General features: G+C 43.5%; 1 protein-coding gene across 8 annotated transcripts in view; it reads left to right on the forward strand.

Moving 5' to 3' along the window:
- The window catches only part of PUM2 (pumilio RNA binding family member 2), a 123728-nt gene that overhangs the window by 5502 nt on the left and 98018 nt on the right, over positions 1 to 20208 (forward strand). For 6 of the 8 annotated variants that reach the window (XM_045009701.1, XM_045009709.1, XM_045009704.1 and 3 more), the window contains exon 2: positions 3078 to 3462. The exons of the other annotated variants lie outside the window; for them this stretch is intronic. In XM_045009701.1, the coding sequence (XP_044865636.1) occupies positions 3078 to 3462 (385 nt within the window). The remainder of the gene's footprint in view (positions 1 to 3077; positions 3463 to 20208) is intronic. 8 annotated transcript variants of the gene reach the window in all.

Raw genomic sequence — 20208 nt, forward strand, 5'->3', positions numbered from 1 at the left:
TACAGTTGGGCACCGATTTACACAGTATTTTTTTTGCACGATTTCAGTTATGCACGATCAAATTAATTGTGACCCTTTATTTTTGTACACGGTATGGATTCACTTTTATGCGGTGCGGTCACCAAGATGCGCAGGTCAGTGGCATAGCCAGGATGGGACACTTGGGTGGGCCTTGACTTTGGCTGTGTGACCAATGATGGGGATGGGGAGGGGAGACTGCCTCCCCTCACCTCCTCCAGCTGGTCTTGCAGGGGGCGATGGACACTCTGGCTAGGGCACTGGCAATCCCAGTGGGGCTCCCAGGAAGTGGGATCGGGGTGCAGGGGCTTACCCTGCTCCACCTGACTCTCCTGCCGGGAAGCGGGGTCGGGGGCTCGCCTATTGCCACCCAGCGCTCCTGCTGGTGAGTGGGCGCAGGGGCTTACCCCACTACACTCGGCACTCTTGCTTCTCCGCCCCCGTCATGCCCGCCCACCCAAGTGTCCTGACCTGGCTACGCTACTGCTCTACACTCCCTGGCTTCCCCAAATGAACCCTCAGAGTTCTGACTTCAACAACATCAGCATTATCATCATCATCAAGTTCATCCTTAACATCAATAAAGGTTAGTAGCAATTTCATTAAAAAAAATTTAATTTTAAAACCTGTATTGGATAAATTAGGGAGGTCATCTTGTGAGCCTGAAACCTAAACCCTTATTTCCCATAGACTCTTCGTATCTTTTAAAACAATTTCTATTTGCACAGTGTTTTTTCAGGTATGTAACCACTGTGTAAATCAAGGCCCAGCTGTATGTCTACAATTTGACCAGTTCTGGTAAAGTTAAATTACTTCTCACTTAGCCAATGCTAGAGAAGGTATTGGAGAAATGGACAGATACAAATTACTGCACTGACTGGCTTTGTGTTTCCATTGTATATCTCTCTTTGTGCTTACATGTGTCATAAATCTTTGATTTTTCTCTTTGTGTGGGGAGAGGGGAACAAGGATATGGTAAAGGTTGACATAGAAAATCTCAGTCCAGAAACTACTTATTAAATGTGAGCTTCCTCACCCAACATTGATATGAGCATAAATGTTTGTTATAAGTGTACCAAACTCCTTTTATTAATTTGGTTACTTACTTGCTTTATTTATATATAAATAGTATACAAAACTTTAAGGTGGACTAAAGCCTGCTAGTTTTTTAAAAGGAAAAAAAGTGATGCTGAGGTTCAAAGAGAGGCTACTATGCATGTGTATTTAGTTTCTTGGAGCCATATTATGCAAATATTAAATTTTCACAGTAAACATTTTAGCACAGAGCTACTTGGAATGAATTTTGTGAATGTTAGTTATGAAAAATAAAACTTACACATTTTATATCACATTCACAATTTTCTTTTAGGCATACTATTGTTAATGCATGGTTACCTTTCCAGTATAGTATATATTGCAAAATTCTTTGTTCTGTGAATATTGCATTGAGGGGTTTGTCATATTGTTGAGTTTGAAGACGTCACAGAATTCATACCGTGTTCGTGGAATGCCATTTCAGTGAAGTAAACAGCTATTGTTGTAATAATAAAACTATATCTAAGTAGCATTTTGTCTAACAATGGTGATAAAACAATGCATATTCAGTTATAGCAAAAACCTCAATTCCACAGTATGGTATCATTTTTTTTTTATTATGATGATTGTACATGGAGGAGGTGTTAACACTGGAAATAAAATATATGTATTTACAGAGGAATTAGAAGCGGTCATGATCTCTTATTGTACACAATTTTACGCTTAGAAACTCCATTCTGGGTGAGGAGCTTTCTGCATATGAGTTTTTTCCATTCTGGTTTTATAGTGTTCCTCTTAAGTGATTACGGAAGGTATGAAACTTATTGTAAAGTTTCCAGACTGTACTTTAAAATGAAAATAACTCTGACCATTTTTGCAGGTGCCATAAATTATTACATTGTAGGATATTTTTTGTCTTATGTCTGTGTACTGCTCCTGGTCTCTCTGAATTTCATGTCACTTGTTGCTGTACGATTGACAGTACGCCTGATGAAATGGACAAAGTAGAAATGACAAAGTCAAATAAATGCATGATCACGTTGCCCCCATCAGAGATTTTGGCAATAAAGCCACAGGATGTGTGATTGTCAGTTATACTTATTTCAAACCAAAAAGACAGTTGGCAGACTGATGAAAGATTTCAGGTTCAGATTAAAATTGTGGTCAGTAGAAGGTCAGAATATACTGCCAGTTTGCTCATAGGTGTTTTTAATATGAAATTTGATATTAAAATCTTGCACAACCAGAACAACACTGAACATTTTTCACTTATGACATATTTGCATTGAGATTTAGGAGTTAGCCTTCCACAGTACTTAGGTGAAAGTGCTTGTAGGCTATGAAAAACAAAGTTGGTAGCAGAAGTTATAGGGCAGGGTTTCTCAAACAAGGGTCACTGCTCGTGTAGGGAAAGCCCCTGGCGGGCTGGGCTGGTGTGTTTGTCTGCCCCGTCCGCAGGTCCGGCTGATCGCTGCTCGGGGCCAGTGGGAGCTGCTAGAAGCGGCGTGGGCCAAGGGACTTACTGGTCGCCTCTTCCAGCAGCTTCCATTGGCCCAGAGCAGTGATCTGCGGCCAGTGGGAGCCGCGATTGGCTGGACCTGTGGACAGGGCAGGTAAACACGCCGGCCTGGCCCGCCAGGGGCTTTCCCTACACAAGCGGCGACCCCTGTTTGAGAAACCCTGTTATAGGGCCAAATATGAAGGAATGTACGTGTCAATTGATATTGTGTTTAAAAAAAAAAAAAAGTCACCAAGTTCAATATCTGAAATTATATTTTGATCAAGGATAGTTACATTAGTATGTTTGGTTCCATACTATGTATTGTCTCAGACAACCCTGCCATCTTAGGTTGATAACAGTACTTTAAATTAATTAAATAGAAAAAGCTTAAGCCAACATCTTTAACAGAGTACACTGTTCTTATATAGTCAGGATTTAAAAAAAAAATCCTAATTATAAGAACTGCATATTTAAAGACATTCGTTGGAAAGCCTTTTATGTTATCAAGACTTTTTCTTTTTAGGTTTCTACGTGGAATGAGCATTCCATGTGTCCTCCTAGGCTTGAATGAAGTGGCCTGGCAGGAGACCAGAGGAATGATGCATGCGAACATTGGTCAGGAAGCCAGTGGGGTTGGAATAGGGGTTGCCCCAGCTGGAACAGTAGGTGGAGCAACAGCAGGGCCAGGGCCTGGAACTTCAGGGCCCAGTTCAGGTGGAAACAATCCTCACACCATCCCTACAGCTGCAGTGTCAGGTGCTTTCAGTGTCCAGGTACCCCTCAGTGGACGGTCTCAGGATGATGCCACAGTTGGATATTTCTTCCAGAGGCAGGCTGGTGAGCAGTTGAGTGGCTACTCCAGCAAACATCGCTGGCCCACAGGAGATAGCATTCATGTAGATCATTCGGTAGGTAGCTTTATTTGCTTTTTCATTCAAAAACTTCTTATGTTTTTTCTTAAATCCATATCTTTCAGAAAGATATACGTGGGTTAAGCTACTTTTTCTGTATCAATTATAGCTTCAAAGCATATAGTTTTCCATAATGTAAACCATTTAGTTTTTTGTTTGAGCAGTTAAACATATCAGTTTAATTATTCTATTGTAATACGTTAAGTGTTCATTAAAAAGTTGTTGGTTAAAGTAAATAAGCATTACTTTTCAAAGTATATGTCTAGTTTTTTTCCAGGAACACTAACAAGTATTACTCGTTAGATCTGAAATCAGATGGTAGCCATCTGTTATAGTTTGATAAAAGGCCAAATTATAACAGGCCTAATGAAAAGTAACATGGCTCTTGCACACAATCTTACTTGTTACACTTGCAGGTAAAAACTTGTATTATCAACACTATAAACATGTAAGTAGTAGAACTAAGCAAGGGGTACCTCTTGTTTAAACGTAACATTATACAATAGGTTGCTACCTGATTCTTTTGCAGATAATGAAATGTAATTACCCACAAAGCTTCAAATAGCAAACACCTAGCTCCAAATGTGTAACTGCTATAGCTTTCTAATTTTTCTCGTTAAACGTTTACTCTTGAAATTCAGAAAACAAAACGTTCTTTTCTATGAATCTGAGTTCGGCAAGTTAAAAGGTTCACTGGCAATTTCTTTATCTTCCCAAACCCCAGAGTTGTGGGATATGTTCCAAGGAAATTCAGTAAAATGTAGGAAAATGAATATAACAATTTTACCAACCTAAAAGTTCGGTTATCTTTATTTTTCTCATCCATTTGCTGCTCTTCTTTACCTTAATTTCTCTTGTCATTTTATTTCTTGGTTTTGTTTTTATTCTCCCTCCTTTCTCTTTCCTGTAATAGTAATTGCAGAGCAAAACCTCTCGTCAGTACCTGCTTCTTTGTATTGTATAAAATATTATATTTAATATATTACTAAAATATAAATCAGGTCCCTCGCAATATTCTACTTCCCCACTTGGGGCAAGTAATTATTTTGAATGTGTGATAACATAATAGCTTTTTTCCCATCATCATTGGCTTTATCGTAAATGGTGGGCAACTAGATTGTATGCCTAGGCTGATTGATTTTTATTACAGTTTTGCAAGGTGACACAGTCTGTGTATTTATGTATTAAGCTGTTCTTAAACGAGTAAGAATTGGCATATCTTCTCCCCCATCTGGGGAGCAGAGAGAGATGCAGCTCAGATTAGCTTTGTGTAATAACACTATTTAGTTCTTCAGAGTATTGCCACGCTCATCCAGGAGAGAACGGTAAATGTAAACATTCTATACCTAATGTGTTTTAAAAAGAGCTGCAAAAAAACCTAATTCTAGAAAATATTTTGTTTTATGAATCATAAAGAGCCACAAAGGGGAAGTTTTATTTTACTTTTGCTTATTCACTTTTAATTGCTTGGGAGCAGTAATACTTTTCTAACCTATATAACTGAGTGATACCTCCTTTGTGTTCTGCCGTTTTCACTGTTTTCCTTCTTCGATAGTCTAGAAAAATAGGAAATTGCCATGAAAGAACAGATCAATAGACTTCCCTAGTGCTGTTCTGTGTGCCTTAAAAGTTGCAGTGTGTGCTTTGTGGGCCACAATGCACACAGAACTAATGCTTTTGGGGTGGGTACGTGAAGTCAAGAATTACATTCATATTTACCATCTTGTGAAGAGCCAGCACTCAGGCCTGTTCTACACTACGCATTTAAACTGAATTTAGCAGCGTTATACCGATTTAACCCTGCACCCGTCCACACAATGAGGCCCTTTATATTGATATAAAGGGCTCTTTAAACCGGTTTCTGTACTCCTCCCTGACGAGAGGAGTAGCGCTGAAATCGGTATTGCCATGTCGGATTAGGGTTAGTGTGGCCGCAAATCGATGGTATTGGCCTCCAGGAGCTATCCCACAGTGCACCATTGTGACCGCTCTGGAAAGCCATCTGAACTCGGATGCACTGGCCAGGTAGACAGGAAAAGCCCCCGCAAACTTTTGAATTTAATTTCCTGTTTGCCCAGCGTGGAGCTCTGATCAGCACGGGTGGCAATGCTGTCCCAAATCCAAAAAGAACTCCAGCATGGACCATACGGGAGATACTGGATCTGATCGCTGTATGGGGAGACAAATCTGTTGTATCGGAGCTCCGTTACAGAAGCCGAAATGACAAAGCATTTGAAAAAATCTCCAGGCTGTGATAGACAGAGTCCACAGCAGGTACTCAGCACAGTGCTGTGTGAGAAGCGTAACGGAAAGCCAAAGAATCAAATGGACGCTCATGGAGGGAGGAAGGGGGTACTGAGGACTCCAGCTATCCCACAGTCCCCGCAGTCTCTGAAAAGCATTTTCATTCTTGGCTGGGCTCCAAGTGCCTGAAGGGTCAAAAACATTTTCCCGGGTGTTTCAGGGTGTATGTCGTCAATTTACACACCACCACCACCCCCCCCCGGAAAGAAAAGGGGAAAAAATGATTTCTCGCCTTATTTCAATGTCACCCTATGTCTACTGCATGCTGCTGGTAGACGGGGTGCTGGAGAGCTAAACAGCAGCATCCTCTCCCCTCCCCGGTGGCAGACGGTACAGTACAGAAGGACTGCTATCCATCGTCATCATCAGCCCGTGAGTGCTCCTGGCTGGCCTCGGTGAGGTCGGCCGGGGGCACCTGGGTAAAAATAGGAATGACTCCTGGTCATTCCCAGCAGATGGTACAGAACGGCTGGTAACCGTCCTCGTCATAGCAACTGGGGGCTGAGCTCCATCAGCTCCTCTCCCCCCCCCCCCCGTCATGTCTAAAGAAAAGATTCTGTACTGCCTGGACTATCATAGCAGCTGGAGGCTTCCTCCCCCTCATTTTATCTCACTAAAAAGTCAGTGTTTCTTATTCCTGCATTCTTTATTACTTCATCACACAAATGCGGGGGACACTGCCACGGTAGCCCAGGAGGGTTGGGGGAGGAGGGAAGCAACGGGTGGGGTTGTTGCAGGGGCACCCCCTAGAATGGCATGCAGCTCATCATTTCTGCGGGATCTTTGGGGCTCTGACACGGAGCGGCTGTGCTCTCTGGTTCTCTAGTGCACTTGCCCCATATTCTAGGCAGGACTGACTCTATTTTTAGACAAAACATTTTTGCCTATGCGCCCCTGGCCGACCTCAGCGAGGCCAGCCAGGAGCACCCATGATAGCAGCAGACAGTACAGAACGACTGATAACCGTGATCTCATCGCCAATTTACAATGGCATGGTAGACGATACAATATGACTGGTAACCATCTCTGCTATCTTGCAAAGGCAAATGAATGCTGCTGTGTAGCAGTGCAGTACCACGTATGTCAGCAGCATCCAGTACACATACGGTGACAGTGACAAAAGGCAAAAAGGGCTCCATGATTGCCATGCTATGGCGTCTGCCAGGGCAATCCAGGGAAAAAGGGCGCGAAATGATTGTCTGCCGTTGCTTTCATGGAGGAAGGATTGAGTGACGACATTTACCCAGAATCACCCGCAACACTGTTTTTGCATTGGGATCTCAACCCAGAATTCCAATGGGCAGGGGAGACTGCAGGAACTATGGGATAGCTACGGGATAGCTACCCACAGTGCAATGCTCCAGAAATCGACGCTAGCCTCGGTACATGGACGCACACCGCCGAATTAATGTGCTTAGTGTGGCCACGTGCACTCGACTTTATACAGTCTGTTTTACAAAACCGGTTTATGTAAAATCGGAATAATCCCGTAGTGTAGACATACCCTCAGAGTGAGGTTCCACCCGACCTCGTACATCTAAAAGCTAAAATATGCAGACCTTGAAAGTATTTAATTACCATTCCTTTCTACATGCATAGGTTAGGAAAAATCAGCACATTTGTTTGAGAGATGAAAGGGGTGGATATTTTGACATGTTTGGAAAGAAGGACTGCATAGAAATGATGTTAGTAAAAATGACTCTGAAATCCAAAATGAGGAAATTAAAATCTTTAGGTTCAGTATGGATTACTTAAGCATACTGTAGCTGAGTCACAGAATGTATGAATATGCCTAAATAAAAAAGAAAGCAGGAAGGAAAGAAAATAAGCAGTATGGATAAAAATGGTAAGGTTCAAATTGCAGAAAGTGGAAACCTGGCTCACTATGTTTAGTGGAGAATCCTCTAGGACCTGAGAAGTGAGTGACTCTGTGAAAGTTTAGAGACACATGGTGTCTCTGGCACTCCGAGTGCAGGAAGTGGGGGCCCGCAAGGATTTTAAAAATTAATACTTGCCACTCCAGGCTTGTATTAAACTCCCAAGGTTACAGCTTCTCTCTGACCTTGGCTTGGTAAACGCTGCCACCATCCAAATGCAAAAAACTCCTTTGAACCCAGGAGAGAGCACTTGGAAATTCCTCCCTGTGGGGTACCCTGAAGCCCTTTCACCCCCCCTCTGGGGAAGAGCTGAGAAAGCCACAGCTAATCTCCTTTGTTTTCTATCAGCTAATCAAACAACATACACAAACCTCTTAGGACACCAAAAATCCAATCCTGTTCTTAAAAAAAGTAAATATTGTTAAAACAAAAAGAAAATATATCTGGAACTTGGGGATTTGCTAGATTTTAAAAGAGCAATTCCAAAAATTAAGCACCCAAACTAGCTTTCTTGGGGGTTCAACTTAAAGGTTACAAGTAAACAAAAGCATCAAGAGTTAGCACAGAGGAGATCCACAAGCCAAAATAAGAAATAAACCTGATAGCGTCTAAACATTCCCTATCCAAATTATTCCTTCTAGGTATGGAAAATACTTTTTCATACTTGGTTCAAACCTTATACAGCATTACTGATCCGTCCCTGCAGCCCCAAGAACAACCACAGACAAAGGGAAAGTATCTTTTCCCATTTAAAAAAGTTCTAGCTTTCCCATTGGCTCTTTTGGTCAGGTGCCCCACTCCTTTTCTTTTACCTGTGGGCTTGTTAACCCTTTACAGGTAAAGCAAGCAGAGAACAGGCACCAAGAGGGATTTTACAGCTAACTGGATGGCTGGGTGTCCATAAAGGAGTTATCCCCTTCAGGTATCACACATGGTCTTTTCAGAGGTCTCAAGATCTTCACAGAACTTAGACAAAGCAGACATTAGTGAATTTTGGTGAAAGAATGCCAAGGAAATACTGCAGTTACAGTAAAGACTACCAGAAGCCTCTTATACTTATAATAAATAGCAGTATTGTCAACAAGAGAATGTAAATGATTACACCATTATACAAAGCCTTAGGTTACTCCAACGCCACCTCACTATCTCATTTTGGGCATTTTACTTCTATTAGAATTTACGAACTATTGGAGAAGGTATAGAGAGCAACTACTACATAAATTTATCAAAAATAGGACAGAGTCTTAGTTATCATGACAGGTTGAAAAGCTTATTTTCTGTACAAGATGGAGGAGAAGTTGCTAGTCATCAATTGCAGTATGTAGGTACGTAAAAGGATCGCAAAAACTTCAGTAATTTGGAATGAATTAGTCCAAAGAAAATATTCTTTCTACACTGGCAGAAGAAGCTACTCCTGTTAAAAGTGAGACTATATATATTCAATAGTCTCTGAATCCAAGTGCTTAAGTGACTTCCACCAGTTTACTGGTGTGCCTTTCTTTAAAACATCATCAGCAAACATATATTTCTTGACTGGTTCGCCCTTAGCTCCAAAGTTTATTATAGTTGGCATTATGGAGGGATGATTGTTGGATGTCCATGTCATAGCCGACTCCTCTTCTTCAGCAGTTAAGGTTTGACCCTGATGCTGGAGATAGTGCTTGTCCCATTAGTTTTTTTTATTGCTTGTAATTTAACTCTTTCATTGCATATTTCTCTTTTTAAGATCTCACTCAGTTCTTTCCAGATTTCAACAGTGTCAGCAGTAAACAGCTGTTTGTTCAAGGCTACAGAAATAGGCTTCAGGATACTCAGCATGTGTTAAACATTTCTCTTAAGCCCAGTGTTGAGAACTTTGGCTGTGACAGTGCCATCTATTTTTTGACCATTTTGTTCACAAACTGTCATCAGATTAGGCCAGTTTTTGATATAGTGCTCAAAACAGTCCACTATCGAGTTCCATCGCACGTCTTGAGGGAAAGTTAGCTTGGTTCCTCCCACATTTTTTAGAGCAGCTGCTGCAAAGTGGTTGTTAAAGAAGTATTTCGCAATTTCAACATTAGCCTTTATTTCTGGAACACTGAAGTCTTTGGTTAGGAGGTGCATCAAATACACTGCAACTGTATGTTACTAGCTTCTCATCTTGGATACATTTTCAGCATTGTCTGTGACCAAGCTGCGTACTAGACATTTGAATTTTTTTTCACAGTTTGTTATAACTTTTACTGCTACTTCGTGTAAGTATTCCGCTGTGTGTGCGCATTTCCTGATGTATCAATTGTTTCTGTAAAGAAGACATTCCCTTCTTCTGTTGTCACACAAGCACATACAGCAGGATCATTGTGGACATTGCTCCACCCATCAAGACTCAAGTTAACAATTTTACCCTCTAGACCTTTTGCATCCTGCTCAATTTCTCTTTCATACACTTTACCCAGCAATTTGCGTGCAACATCTGCTCTGATGGGTGGACTGTATCCTGGTCTTAATGACTGAACCATGTTAATGAAGTGTGGTTCCCAGTCATACAGAAAGAAGAGTTTGTTGCATAAACAAACTGGGCCATTTTTTCATCAATTACCTCATTTTGTAATCTGCTGGTTCTTATCACAAACTTATCTATGGTTGTTTCTAGATGATGGAGATTTTTTCTTTCTTTTTGCTACAGGCGATATACTGTTGCTATGTGACATATAATGTGACTGAAACACTGTCTTTGGCAGATATCTATGAAACTATAGAAAACGATGGTGATCTTGAAGATGGATAGTCTTCAGAATCCTGTATGTCGAGGATGGATTCTCCTAAACAAAAGTCAATGCAGTTACTTAATTATTACCACCATACTGCTCATTTAGTATTACTCATTGCATTCACTGACACTCACTGCTACTTAAAAGGTGAAATTGTAAAAGGAAGATCTCCCTATTTCAGCTATTTATTTTTCTCACAACTGCATCTAAAATGATAGTACCATAGAGTAACAACTATATTTTTTGCTCAAACATGAGCATTCAAGAATAGTCTAGAAAGAAGACAGGCAGTCCTTAAGAAAGAAGTATGAAATAAAAAAGTTTACCAACCTGAAGATCCTGCATCTCATCCCGCCCCCAACAATCTTCTATTCATTGAACTTTTTGAAACTTCACACTTTAAGGCCTGGTCTACACTAGGACTTTAATTCGAAATTAGCAGCGTTAATTCGAACTAACCGCTCAACCGTCCACACCAGGAAGCCATTTAATTCGAACTAGAGGGCTCTTTAGTTCGAATTTGGTACTCCACCCTGGCAGGTGGAGTAACGCTAAATTTGACATGGCTAGCTCTAATTAGGCTAGGTGTGGATGCAAATCGAACTTAGTAGCTCCGGGAGCTATCCCACAGTGCACCACGCTGTTGACGCTCTGGACAGCAGTCGGAGCTTGGATTCTCTGACCAGCCACACAGGAAATGACCCGGGAAAATTTGAATTCATTTTCCTGTCTGGGCACTTTGAATCTGACGTCCTGGCTGGACATCGGGGCGAGCTCCGCAGCACCTGCCACGATGGAGAGCTCTCCAGCAGAGGAGTCCGGGCAATCCCAGAATAGAAAGAGGTCCCCAGCATGGACTGACCGGGAAGTCATGGATCTGATCGCTGTGTGGGGCGAGGAGTCTGTGCTCTCGGAGCTGCGCTCCAGCAAGCGGAATGCAAAGACCTTCGAGAAGGTCTCGAAAGCCATGAAAGACAAAGGATACAGCCGGGATGCGATGCAGTGCCGCGTGAAAGTCAAGGACCTAAGACAAGGGTATCAAAAAGTCAGAGCGGCAAACGGATGCTCCGGAGCCAAGCCCCAGACATGCCGCTTCTACAAGGCACTGCATGCCATTCTAGGTGGGTCTGCCACCACAGCCCCACCAGTGACGGTGGACTCCGAGGACGGAATAGTGTACCGGGACAGTTCCTCCTCGATGTTCGCCGATGGGGAAGATGAGGAATGGTCTTTGGAGGACGGCGCAGGCGACAGCGAACCCACTCCCGCTTTCCCTGACAGCCAGGATCTCTTCATCACCCTCACAGAGATCCCCTACCAATCCTCCCCTGCCGTTAACCCGGACTCAGAATCAGGGGAAGGATCAGGCGGTAAGTGCTATAGACGTGTAAACATTTATTTTTTATAAAATATGTATGTAAAAAATAGAAACACTATATAAAAAATTGTACATATTAAACTATACGAAAAGTAGGTCCACACAAAGAGGGATTGAAAAAAAATCCTCTAGCGACAATTCAACGAAGGTGTCATACAGTTCCTCGAAAAGCCTCCGCAGGAGGTTTCTTGGGAGAGGTGCCTTGTTGGGCGCTCCGTTGAAGCAAACTCTTCCTTGCCAGGACATCCGGATATACAGAGGGATCATCGCCTCCACAAGCATTGCTGCATTTGGTCCTGGTCGGTGCAGCGCTTCCCTTAGCATCCTCTCTTTCTGGGCACGGGTGACCCGCCTCAGGGTGATCTCGTTCTGGAAATACTGCATCTAAGTAGGGCAATTAGTGTATTGTTACTATTGTTAATGGTTTAAAATTAGGTTGCATAACAATGACCCTCGCCTAACAGCCACGTGCTAGAGGCCACAGAGAACAAGCATACATTGATCTTTCCCGTGCACTGGCGGGAGGGGCTGCAAAAGGCTCATCCTTTCTGCTTTCCACATTGCCTTTAGCGGGAGGGCACAGCTATCCACTACCTGATAAGCATTATCTACTGTAAGGCTTACCAGGACTGTCTGCAAGACGGATTCAGCTGTCTCTCCCTGCTTGTCCGCTCTCCTGTGCAATGGCGCCGCCAATGAGAGCGTACTCCGAAATCTCGAACTAGTTCTGAGATCTCGCGAGACTTGGTGCCCTGTATAGTCTTGCTCTCTTAAACTGACTTGACTGTGTTCACTGTCCGCAAACCTGTATTTGGTCAAGGAAATCACTTACTTTTTCGCATCACACAGCTTCGTCTCTTTCCCGGACTGCCCCGGCATCCCCCTCGCAGAGGCTGGCTCAGATTAGACGGCGAAAGAAAAAGACTAGGGACGAGATGTTCCAGGAACTGATGGCCAGCTCCAGAGCAGAGGAGGCAGAGCAGAGACAGTGGAGGGAGACCCTGTGTCAGCAGCATCGCACACACATCGAACGGGAGGACAGGTGGCGGCAGGAAGACCAGCAGGCGACTCAAACGCTGCTTGGTCTAATGAGGGAGCAAACGGACACGCTCCGGCGCCTTGTAGATGTTCTGCAGGACCGCAGGCAGGAGGAGAGAGCCCCCCTGCACTGCATCTGCAACCGCCCTCCAACGCCAAGAAGTCCTGTCCCCCCCTCACCCAAAGTAACAAGAAGGGGCGGTAGGGGCCGTGAGAACTGTCACTGCACCGCAGCAGAGCGCTAATGTACAAGACACCTCTCGCGCTCTAAATTTGTAGAAGTTCTTCCCTTACAGGATCACCCAGTCCCAAATCCAAGTTTCAACCCCCCACTGTGTATAACATTATTAAAAGCGGTTTGCTGTTACTCACTGTTTCCGTCACGTTTCTCGTGTCAGAAGACTTTGTGTGTGTGGGGGGGGATTTTTAATTGCAGTGCATAGCCCACATTACCAGGGTACAGACTTGGGGGCAGGGTCAACTGCAGGGCACACACAGACTGCAGTCACTAGTCACCAGGGTCAGTCTGTGTGGTGTATGCTGCCCCGGGTGATTCGTTGATGTGTATGCTTGTCCAGGGTCCTGGCGCCTGCCATCCCCGAATGTAAAGGCAGGCTTCCCTTACGATGCACTTCGACCGTAGCCACGAGCCTCTCCGCTGCCCTGAGCCCCAAAAAGAGCCCTCATCCAGGGACAGATACTCACCCTTCCCCCACACCCCTCACCCCTTCCAACGCCCAAACCCACAGCCCACAGCCGTCATGCAAACCCCTATCCAAAGACGGCACCCCTCGCCCCTTCCTGCAAACCCACCCATTCCTGCAAACCCACCCCTACATGCACAACCACTGTAAACTGTCCCCCACCCCACAGACCTATGTAGGAGCAGGAGGCTGTCCGTCCTGTATTGGACAAGCGGTCTGTACATCAGTGCACACCGAACCCAGCACAGTATGCTTCCATGTTTCAACCCAGGAACAGAAATGCAAAGTCAACGAAAGATTTATTATTAATTACTGTTACATGTCATTAGTTTTAAAACGTGCTTTGGAAGTGGGGGAAACTTGGAGAACCGGGTTTGTGAGCTCAGATCTAACTCGACACATACAGACACAGGCCCATGATCAGGCTCTCTTAAAATCAAGTGGACAGTCACAGGTTACCCTGCTCTGCGAGAAAACTAGCTTTCAAAGCCTCCCGGATGCACAGCGCTTCCCGCTGGGATATTCTCTCGGCACGGGTGTCTGGCTGAGTGTAAACAGCAGCCAGGCGATTTGCCTCAACCTCCCATCCGGCAAAAAAGGTCTCGCCCTTGCTCTCACAGAGATTGTGGAGCACACAGCAAGCAGCAATAACTACGGGGATATTCTTTTCGCTGATGTCCGAGCGAGTCAGTAAGCTCCGCCATCTCCCCTTGAGACGTCCGAAAGCACACTCCACGACCATTCTGCACTTGCTCAGCCGGTAGTTGAAGAGTTCCTTCTCACTGTCCAAGGCGCCTGTATAGGGCTTCATGAGCCAGGGCATTAGCGGGTAGGCTGGGTCCCCGAGGATCACTGTAGGCATCTGCACATCCCCTACCGTTATTTTGTGGTCCGGGAAGAAAGTACCTGCCTGGAGGCGTTTGAAGAGACCAGAGTTCTTGAACACACGCGCGTCATGAACCTTGCCCGGCCACCCGACGAAGATGTTGGTAAAACGTCCCCTATGGTCCACCAGTGCTTGCAGCACCATTGAAAAGTAGCCCTTTCGGTTAATGTACTCGCTGGCCTGGTGGGCTGGTGCCAGGATAGGGATGTGAGTCCCATCTATAGCCCCACAGCAGTTTGGGAATCCCATCGCGACGAAGCCATTTATGACGACCTGGACGTTTCCCAGGGTCACCACCTTTGAGAGCAGTTGCTCAACGATTGCGTGGGCTACTTGAATCACAGCAACCCCCACGGTAGATTTGCCCACGCCAAAGTGGTTCGCTACTGACCGGTAGCTGTCTGGCGTGGCAAGTTTCCAGAGGGCTATGGCCACTCGCTTCTGCACACTCAGGGCTGCTCGCATCCGGGTGTCCTGGCGCTTCAGGGCAGGGGCCAGCAAGTCACACAGTTCAAGGAAAGTGCCCTTACGCATCCTGAAGTTCCGCAGCCACTGTGATTCATCCCAGACCTGCAGCTCTATGCGGTCCCACCAGTCCGTGCTTGTTTCCCGGGCCCAGAATCGCCGTTCCACACCATGAACTTGACCCATTGCCACCATGATCTCCATGGCGCGGCGTACTCTGCTTTGTGAGAGGCCTGCGCCACTCTCCTCACCGCGCTGCCGGAGCCTCCTCGCCCGATTTCTCAGCAGCTGACTGTGGAAGAGGTGGACGATAAGGTGCGAGGAGTTGACAACGGCCATAAGTGCAGCGATGATCGCAGCGGGCTCCATGCTCGCAGTGCTGTGGCGTCCGCGCTGTAACCGACCAGAGAAGGGCGCGATCAGATTTCCCGCCGGCGCTTTCAGGGAGGGAGGGCGTGATTGACGGTTCAATGACGACAGTATCCCAAAACCGCCCTCGACATATTTTTTCCCCCAGCAGGCATTGCGAGCTCTACCCAGCATTCCAATGGGCAGCGGGGACTGCGGGAACTGTGGGATAGCTTCCCACAGTGCACCGCTTCGAAAGTCGATGCTGGCCCCGTTAATGTGGACTCAGAAGTTCGAATTAGTGTATTTAGTGTGAATATACAAATTCGACTTCATAAGGTCGAATCCACAAATTCGAACTAAGTTGATTCGAAATAGTCTTGTAGTGTAGACAAGGCCTAAGAGAGAGATAAGGGATTAACTCTGTGTACATAAATTTGCGGAGGGATAATAGGGTTGAGGTCTGTTGTTTCTCACCTCTCTATTTTATTTATTTATTTAAAAACATACTCTGATGGTATCTTCTAGATTGAGCACTGAGTATCATTGGGTAGATAGAAAGATTAATCTAAATAATCTATACAGAAGCCCCAGGAACCCCACAAGATTGGGTCCCTAATCCATGAACTATTGGAACTCCTTTAGAAAACTTCTCTAAAACATTGCATGAATATATATTCTCATACTATAGAATTAGAATTTATAATCCCTATTCCATGAGATATCTTTAAGCTATTTTCAGATACATTTTTCCTCAAAAAGCATTTTATCAAAAAAATCTGATTTAAATTAAAAAAAATCACTGATTTTTATCCACCTGAGGGCAATATATGCTAGCCTCAACCAATTCGCTTCAAGTAATAACTAAAATTAGACATCGACATTACATGTAAAACATTTTAAAATACAGTAAAAAAAAAAAATCAGATTGAGTTTCACTTGCTTAATGTGACGGGTAGGCCTGCCTGTTGTTCATGATCTTGTTCCAATCTGGATCACAATATGAAAGTGCTGCCCATATATCAGGTGCATTGTTGAGTTGGTTTCTTTTGTTTTAATATTCTTTGAAAACTTATCCAAAACAATGACAAATTTAATGACTTGTGGCATGTTCTGAATGTGCTATCACAGGTGAATTGCAGTAGCTCTTTTTCTTGCTCAGGCATCAAGTTTGTTCCATTATTGATTCAGATTTTTGAAAGTAAAAATTTTTCACCCAATGCTTTTCCTTCAAATTTTCAAACCTCTCTGCAGGGAAGTAGTGACTAAAATTGTCAGAGCAGCAATATGTAAGTGTGTGACACTTTTTTCATTTCATTCACTTTTTCTTCATTGATGCTGTGCTCAGTGTGTTGTAACAGTGTTGGTAATATGTAGTAGCTCGGATGATTACTTTTCAGTTGTACTTGCCACAGTGCTAATGACTTTTGGAATGCCTCCTGCTAACGATAGCTCATCTCAATTGATTAGACTCTGCCTGTTGGTATGCATACTTCCACCTTTTCATGTTCTCTGTATGTATAAATATCTCCTGTCTGTGTGTTCCATTCTATGCATCCTAAGAAGTGAGCTTTAGCTCACGAAAGCTCATGCTAAAATAAATTTGTTAGTCTTTAAGGTGCCACAAGTACTCCTGTTTTTTTTTTTTGCGGATACAGACTAACACGGCTGCTACTCTGAAAAATGTATCTGTTCAGTGTCTAAACAAATCATTGCCTCTTCCTTGTAACTTCGAATTCAGTTTTTTTAAAATTGAAAAAAGTCAGCTAGAGATAACAACTTTATTAACCAACTGTCATCGTCAAACAAATGTGTCACATTAGACTGTTTCAGGAATGCGAGTCACATTTTTCTGGTAGAGGAATTTGTACACCCTTGTAAGCACTCTGCCGCATGACAGCCACCATTCTTAGGTGTGAAACAGTAAATTTCTGAGCATAATGCTTTAAAAAGCCTGCTCTTCAGGAAGCTTCCTTTAATTAAACTAACAGTTTTCACTACATCCTTTAGTACTACCATATTATCAGGGAAATACTCTTTGATGCCAAAGCTGTGTGGTGAATGAAACAGGGATTCCAAACATCATTACCAGCTGCCTCAAATATTTTTTTCACAACTCTATTTCTACCTGTCCTATTTGCTGCACCATCACTTGTAATTCCTTTGCAATTAGCCCAGTCCAATTTGTATTTTCCAGCTATGCAGTCATGCAGTACTTTGAATATCTCGCTCCAGTTGTATTTGTTGATAAAGTCAGACAGCATAACAAATCGTCCATAAAGTCGTTTTCCACAATTTGAAATATCAGTACTCCCATCAAGTTGGATGGCAAAATCCCCAGCTGACTATAACTGAGGAATAAGCTGGGCTTCCACATGCTCTGCAATATCATATATTCGCCGAGACATTGTGTTAGCACTGAGAGGAATAAGTCTCAATTTTTCAGCAGCCTTCTCATAGAAAATTGTACGTACCATATCAAGAGACGCTGGAAGAATAAGTGTTTTGGCAGCTGTGTGGGCCATTTTCTCTCTTGCTACATGGCATGCCACCAGATATGATGCCAGTTGAGCCAAGAACTTGGGCTGATAACTTTAATTCCCGTTTCTTCAGTTGGTAATATTCAGGAGGCTTATCTATGAGTTCCCTGTGTTTTTGTTTCTAAATGTCTTTTTAACTTTGACCGCTTTATACTCTTGTTTGCAAGCACCTTGCTGCAAATAACACACGGGGGCTTTGGATCCTGGTTTGCTCTAGCATAGTTAATGAAACCATATTTTAAAAAAGCAACATTATACTACCTCATCCACAATTTGATTTTCTTTTTAGGTGGCTCAGATCAGGTTGACATAGCAGAAGTCTGTCGGTTATTACTAGAACTTTATGTTGCAGACGATGTACTTATACTTGTATTTTCATTTTCAGATGTAGATGGATTTGATGACTGTGTTTCCAAACGTTTTTCTTTATTACAAAATGATCCATTTTTCAGGATGAAGGTTGTTGATTAAGCCTCACAACTTGAGTCTCCACAACATTAACAAAACTGACTGTGTAGCAAGCAGTCCCATTAGGTGATTCCAACGTAGACATTCTGAATGTATATGTGTGTAGTGTGTAAGAAACTCTGCAAACAAGTAAATCTTACCGGAAATAAGTAAAATGTCCGACACTTAAATCATCAGGTTACTTTAAAATTGTAATGAAAGGCATTTTAAGAGATCAAAACACTTGAAATTTGCAAATGACTCAGTGTCTAATATTTTGCAACCCTAGTACTGGGTAGTGATCTGTTCTTTGAAAACCAGTGATCTAGTGTAACCCCCTGCCAAGATGCAGGATTTATTGTCTAAACCATCCAAGACAGTTGGTATCCAGCCTTCTTTGGAAAACCATAGCTGAAGTGTTTTCAAAGTTTGATAACTAGCTGGTACAGTGGGTGGCAGCCTGCTTGTTAAATAGTTTCTCATCAAGAGCTATGTTCCTGATGTCTGATTTGTGTCCATTTATTCTTTTACGTAGAGACTGTCTGGTTTGGCCAATGTACATGGCAGTGGGGCATTGCTGGCATATGATGGCACCACCTGGATTTCAACAATTTCCACCCTACCATCAACCTCAGCCTGGACCAGTCCGCACAAGAGATCCACTTCCTGGACACTACAGTGCAAATAAGTGATGGTCACAAACACCACCCTATACCGGAAACCTACTGACCGCTACCTTTACTTACATGCTTCCAGCTTCCATCCAGGACACATCACGTGATCCATTGTCTACAGCCAAGCCCTAAGATACTACCGAATTTGCTCCAATCCCTCAGACAGAGACAAAAATCTACAAGATCTTTATCAAGCATTCTTAAAACTACAGTACCCACCTGGGGAAGAGAGAAAACAGATTGACAGAGCGAGACGGGTACCCAGAAGTCACCTACTACAAGACAGGCCCAACAAAGAAAATAACAACACCGCTGGCCATCACATACAGCCCCCAGCTAAAACCTCTCCAGCACATCATCAACTATCTACAACCTATCCTGGAAAACAATACCTCACTCTCACAGACTTTGGGAGGCAGGCCAGTCCTCGCTTACAGACAACCCTCCAACCTGAAGCAAATACTAGCAACTACACACCACTCCATAGAAACACTAACCCAGGAATCAAACCCTGTAACAAACCTCATTGCCTACTCTAGCGACACCATCAGAGGACCCAGCCACATCAGCCACACCATCAGGGACTCATTCACTTGCAAATCTACTAATGTGGTATATGCCAGCAATGCCCCACTGCCATGTACATTGGCCAAACCAGAGAGTCTCTATGTAAAAGAATAAATGGACACAAATCGGACATCAGGAATGGTAACATACAAAAGCCAGTAGGAGAACACTTCAGTCTTCCTGGACATTCTATAACAGATTTAAAAGTAGCCATATTTGAACAAAAAAAAACTTCAGAAACAGACTTCAAAGAGAAATGGCAGAACTAAAATTCATTTGCAAATTTAACACTATTAATTTGGGCTTGAATAGGGACTGGGAGTGGCTGGCTCATTACAGAAGCAACTTTTCCTCTCCTGGAATTGACACCTCCTAATCAATTATTGGGAGTTAACTACATCCACCCTGATTGTATTGGCCCTGTCAACACTGGTTCTCCACTTGTTGAGGTAACTCCCTTCTCTTCATGTGTCAGTATAACAATGCCTGCATATGTAATTTTCACTCATGCATCTGAAGAAGTGGGTTTTTTTTACCCACAAAAGCTTATGCCCAAATAAATCTGTTAGTCTTTAAGGTACCACCAGACTCCTTGTTGTTTTTTTGGATAGACACTAACACGGCTACCCCCTGATACTTGATAGCTACTTGAGATGCACACCACCTCGTTTATTTTTGCAACAGTTCTGTCAATGGAGGCACTCAAACTGGAGCCTCCTTGATTTATAGCTGCTCTCAGGATGTTTCTGTGATGGGTTGGAC

The sequence above is a fragment of the Mauremys mutica genome, chromosome 3, assembly GCF_020497125.1.
Source record: "Mauremys mutica isolate MM-2020 ecotype Southern chromosome 3, ASM2049712v1, whole genome shotgun sequence".
In the NCBI taxonomy this organism is placed as follows: domain Eukaryota; kingdom Metazoa; phylum Chordata; order Testudines; family Geoemydidae; genus Mauremys; species Mauremys mutica.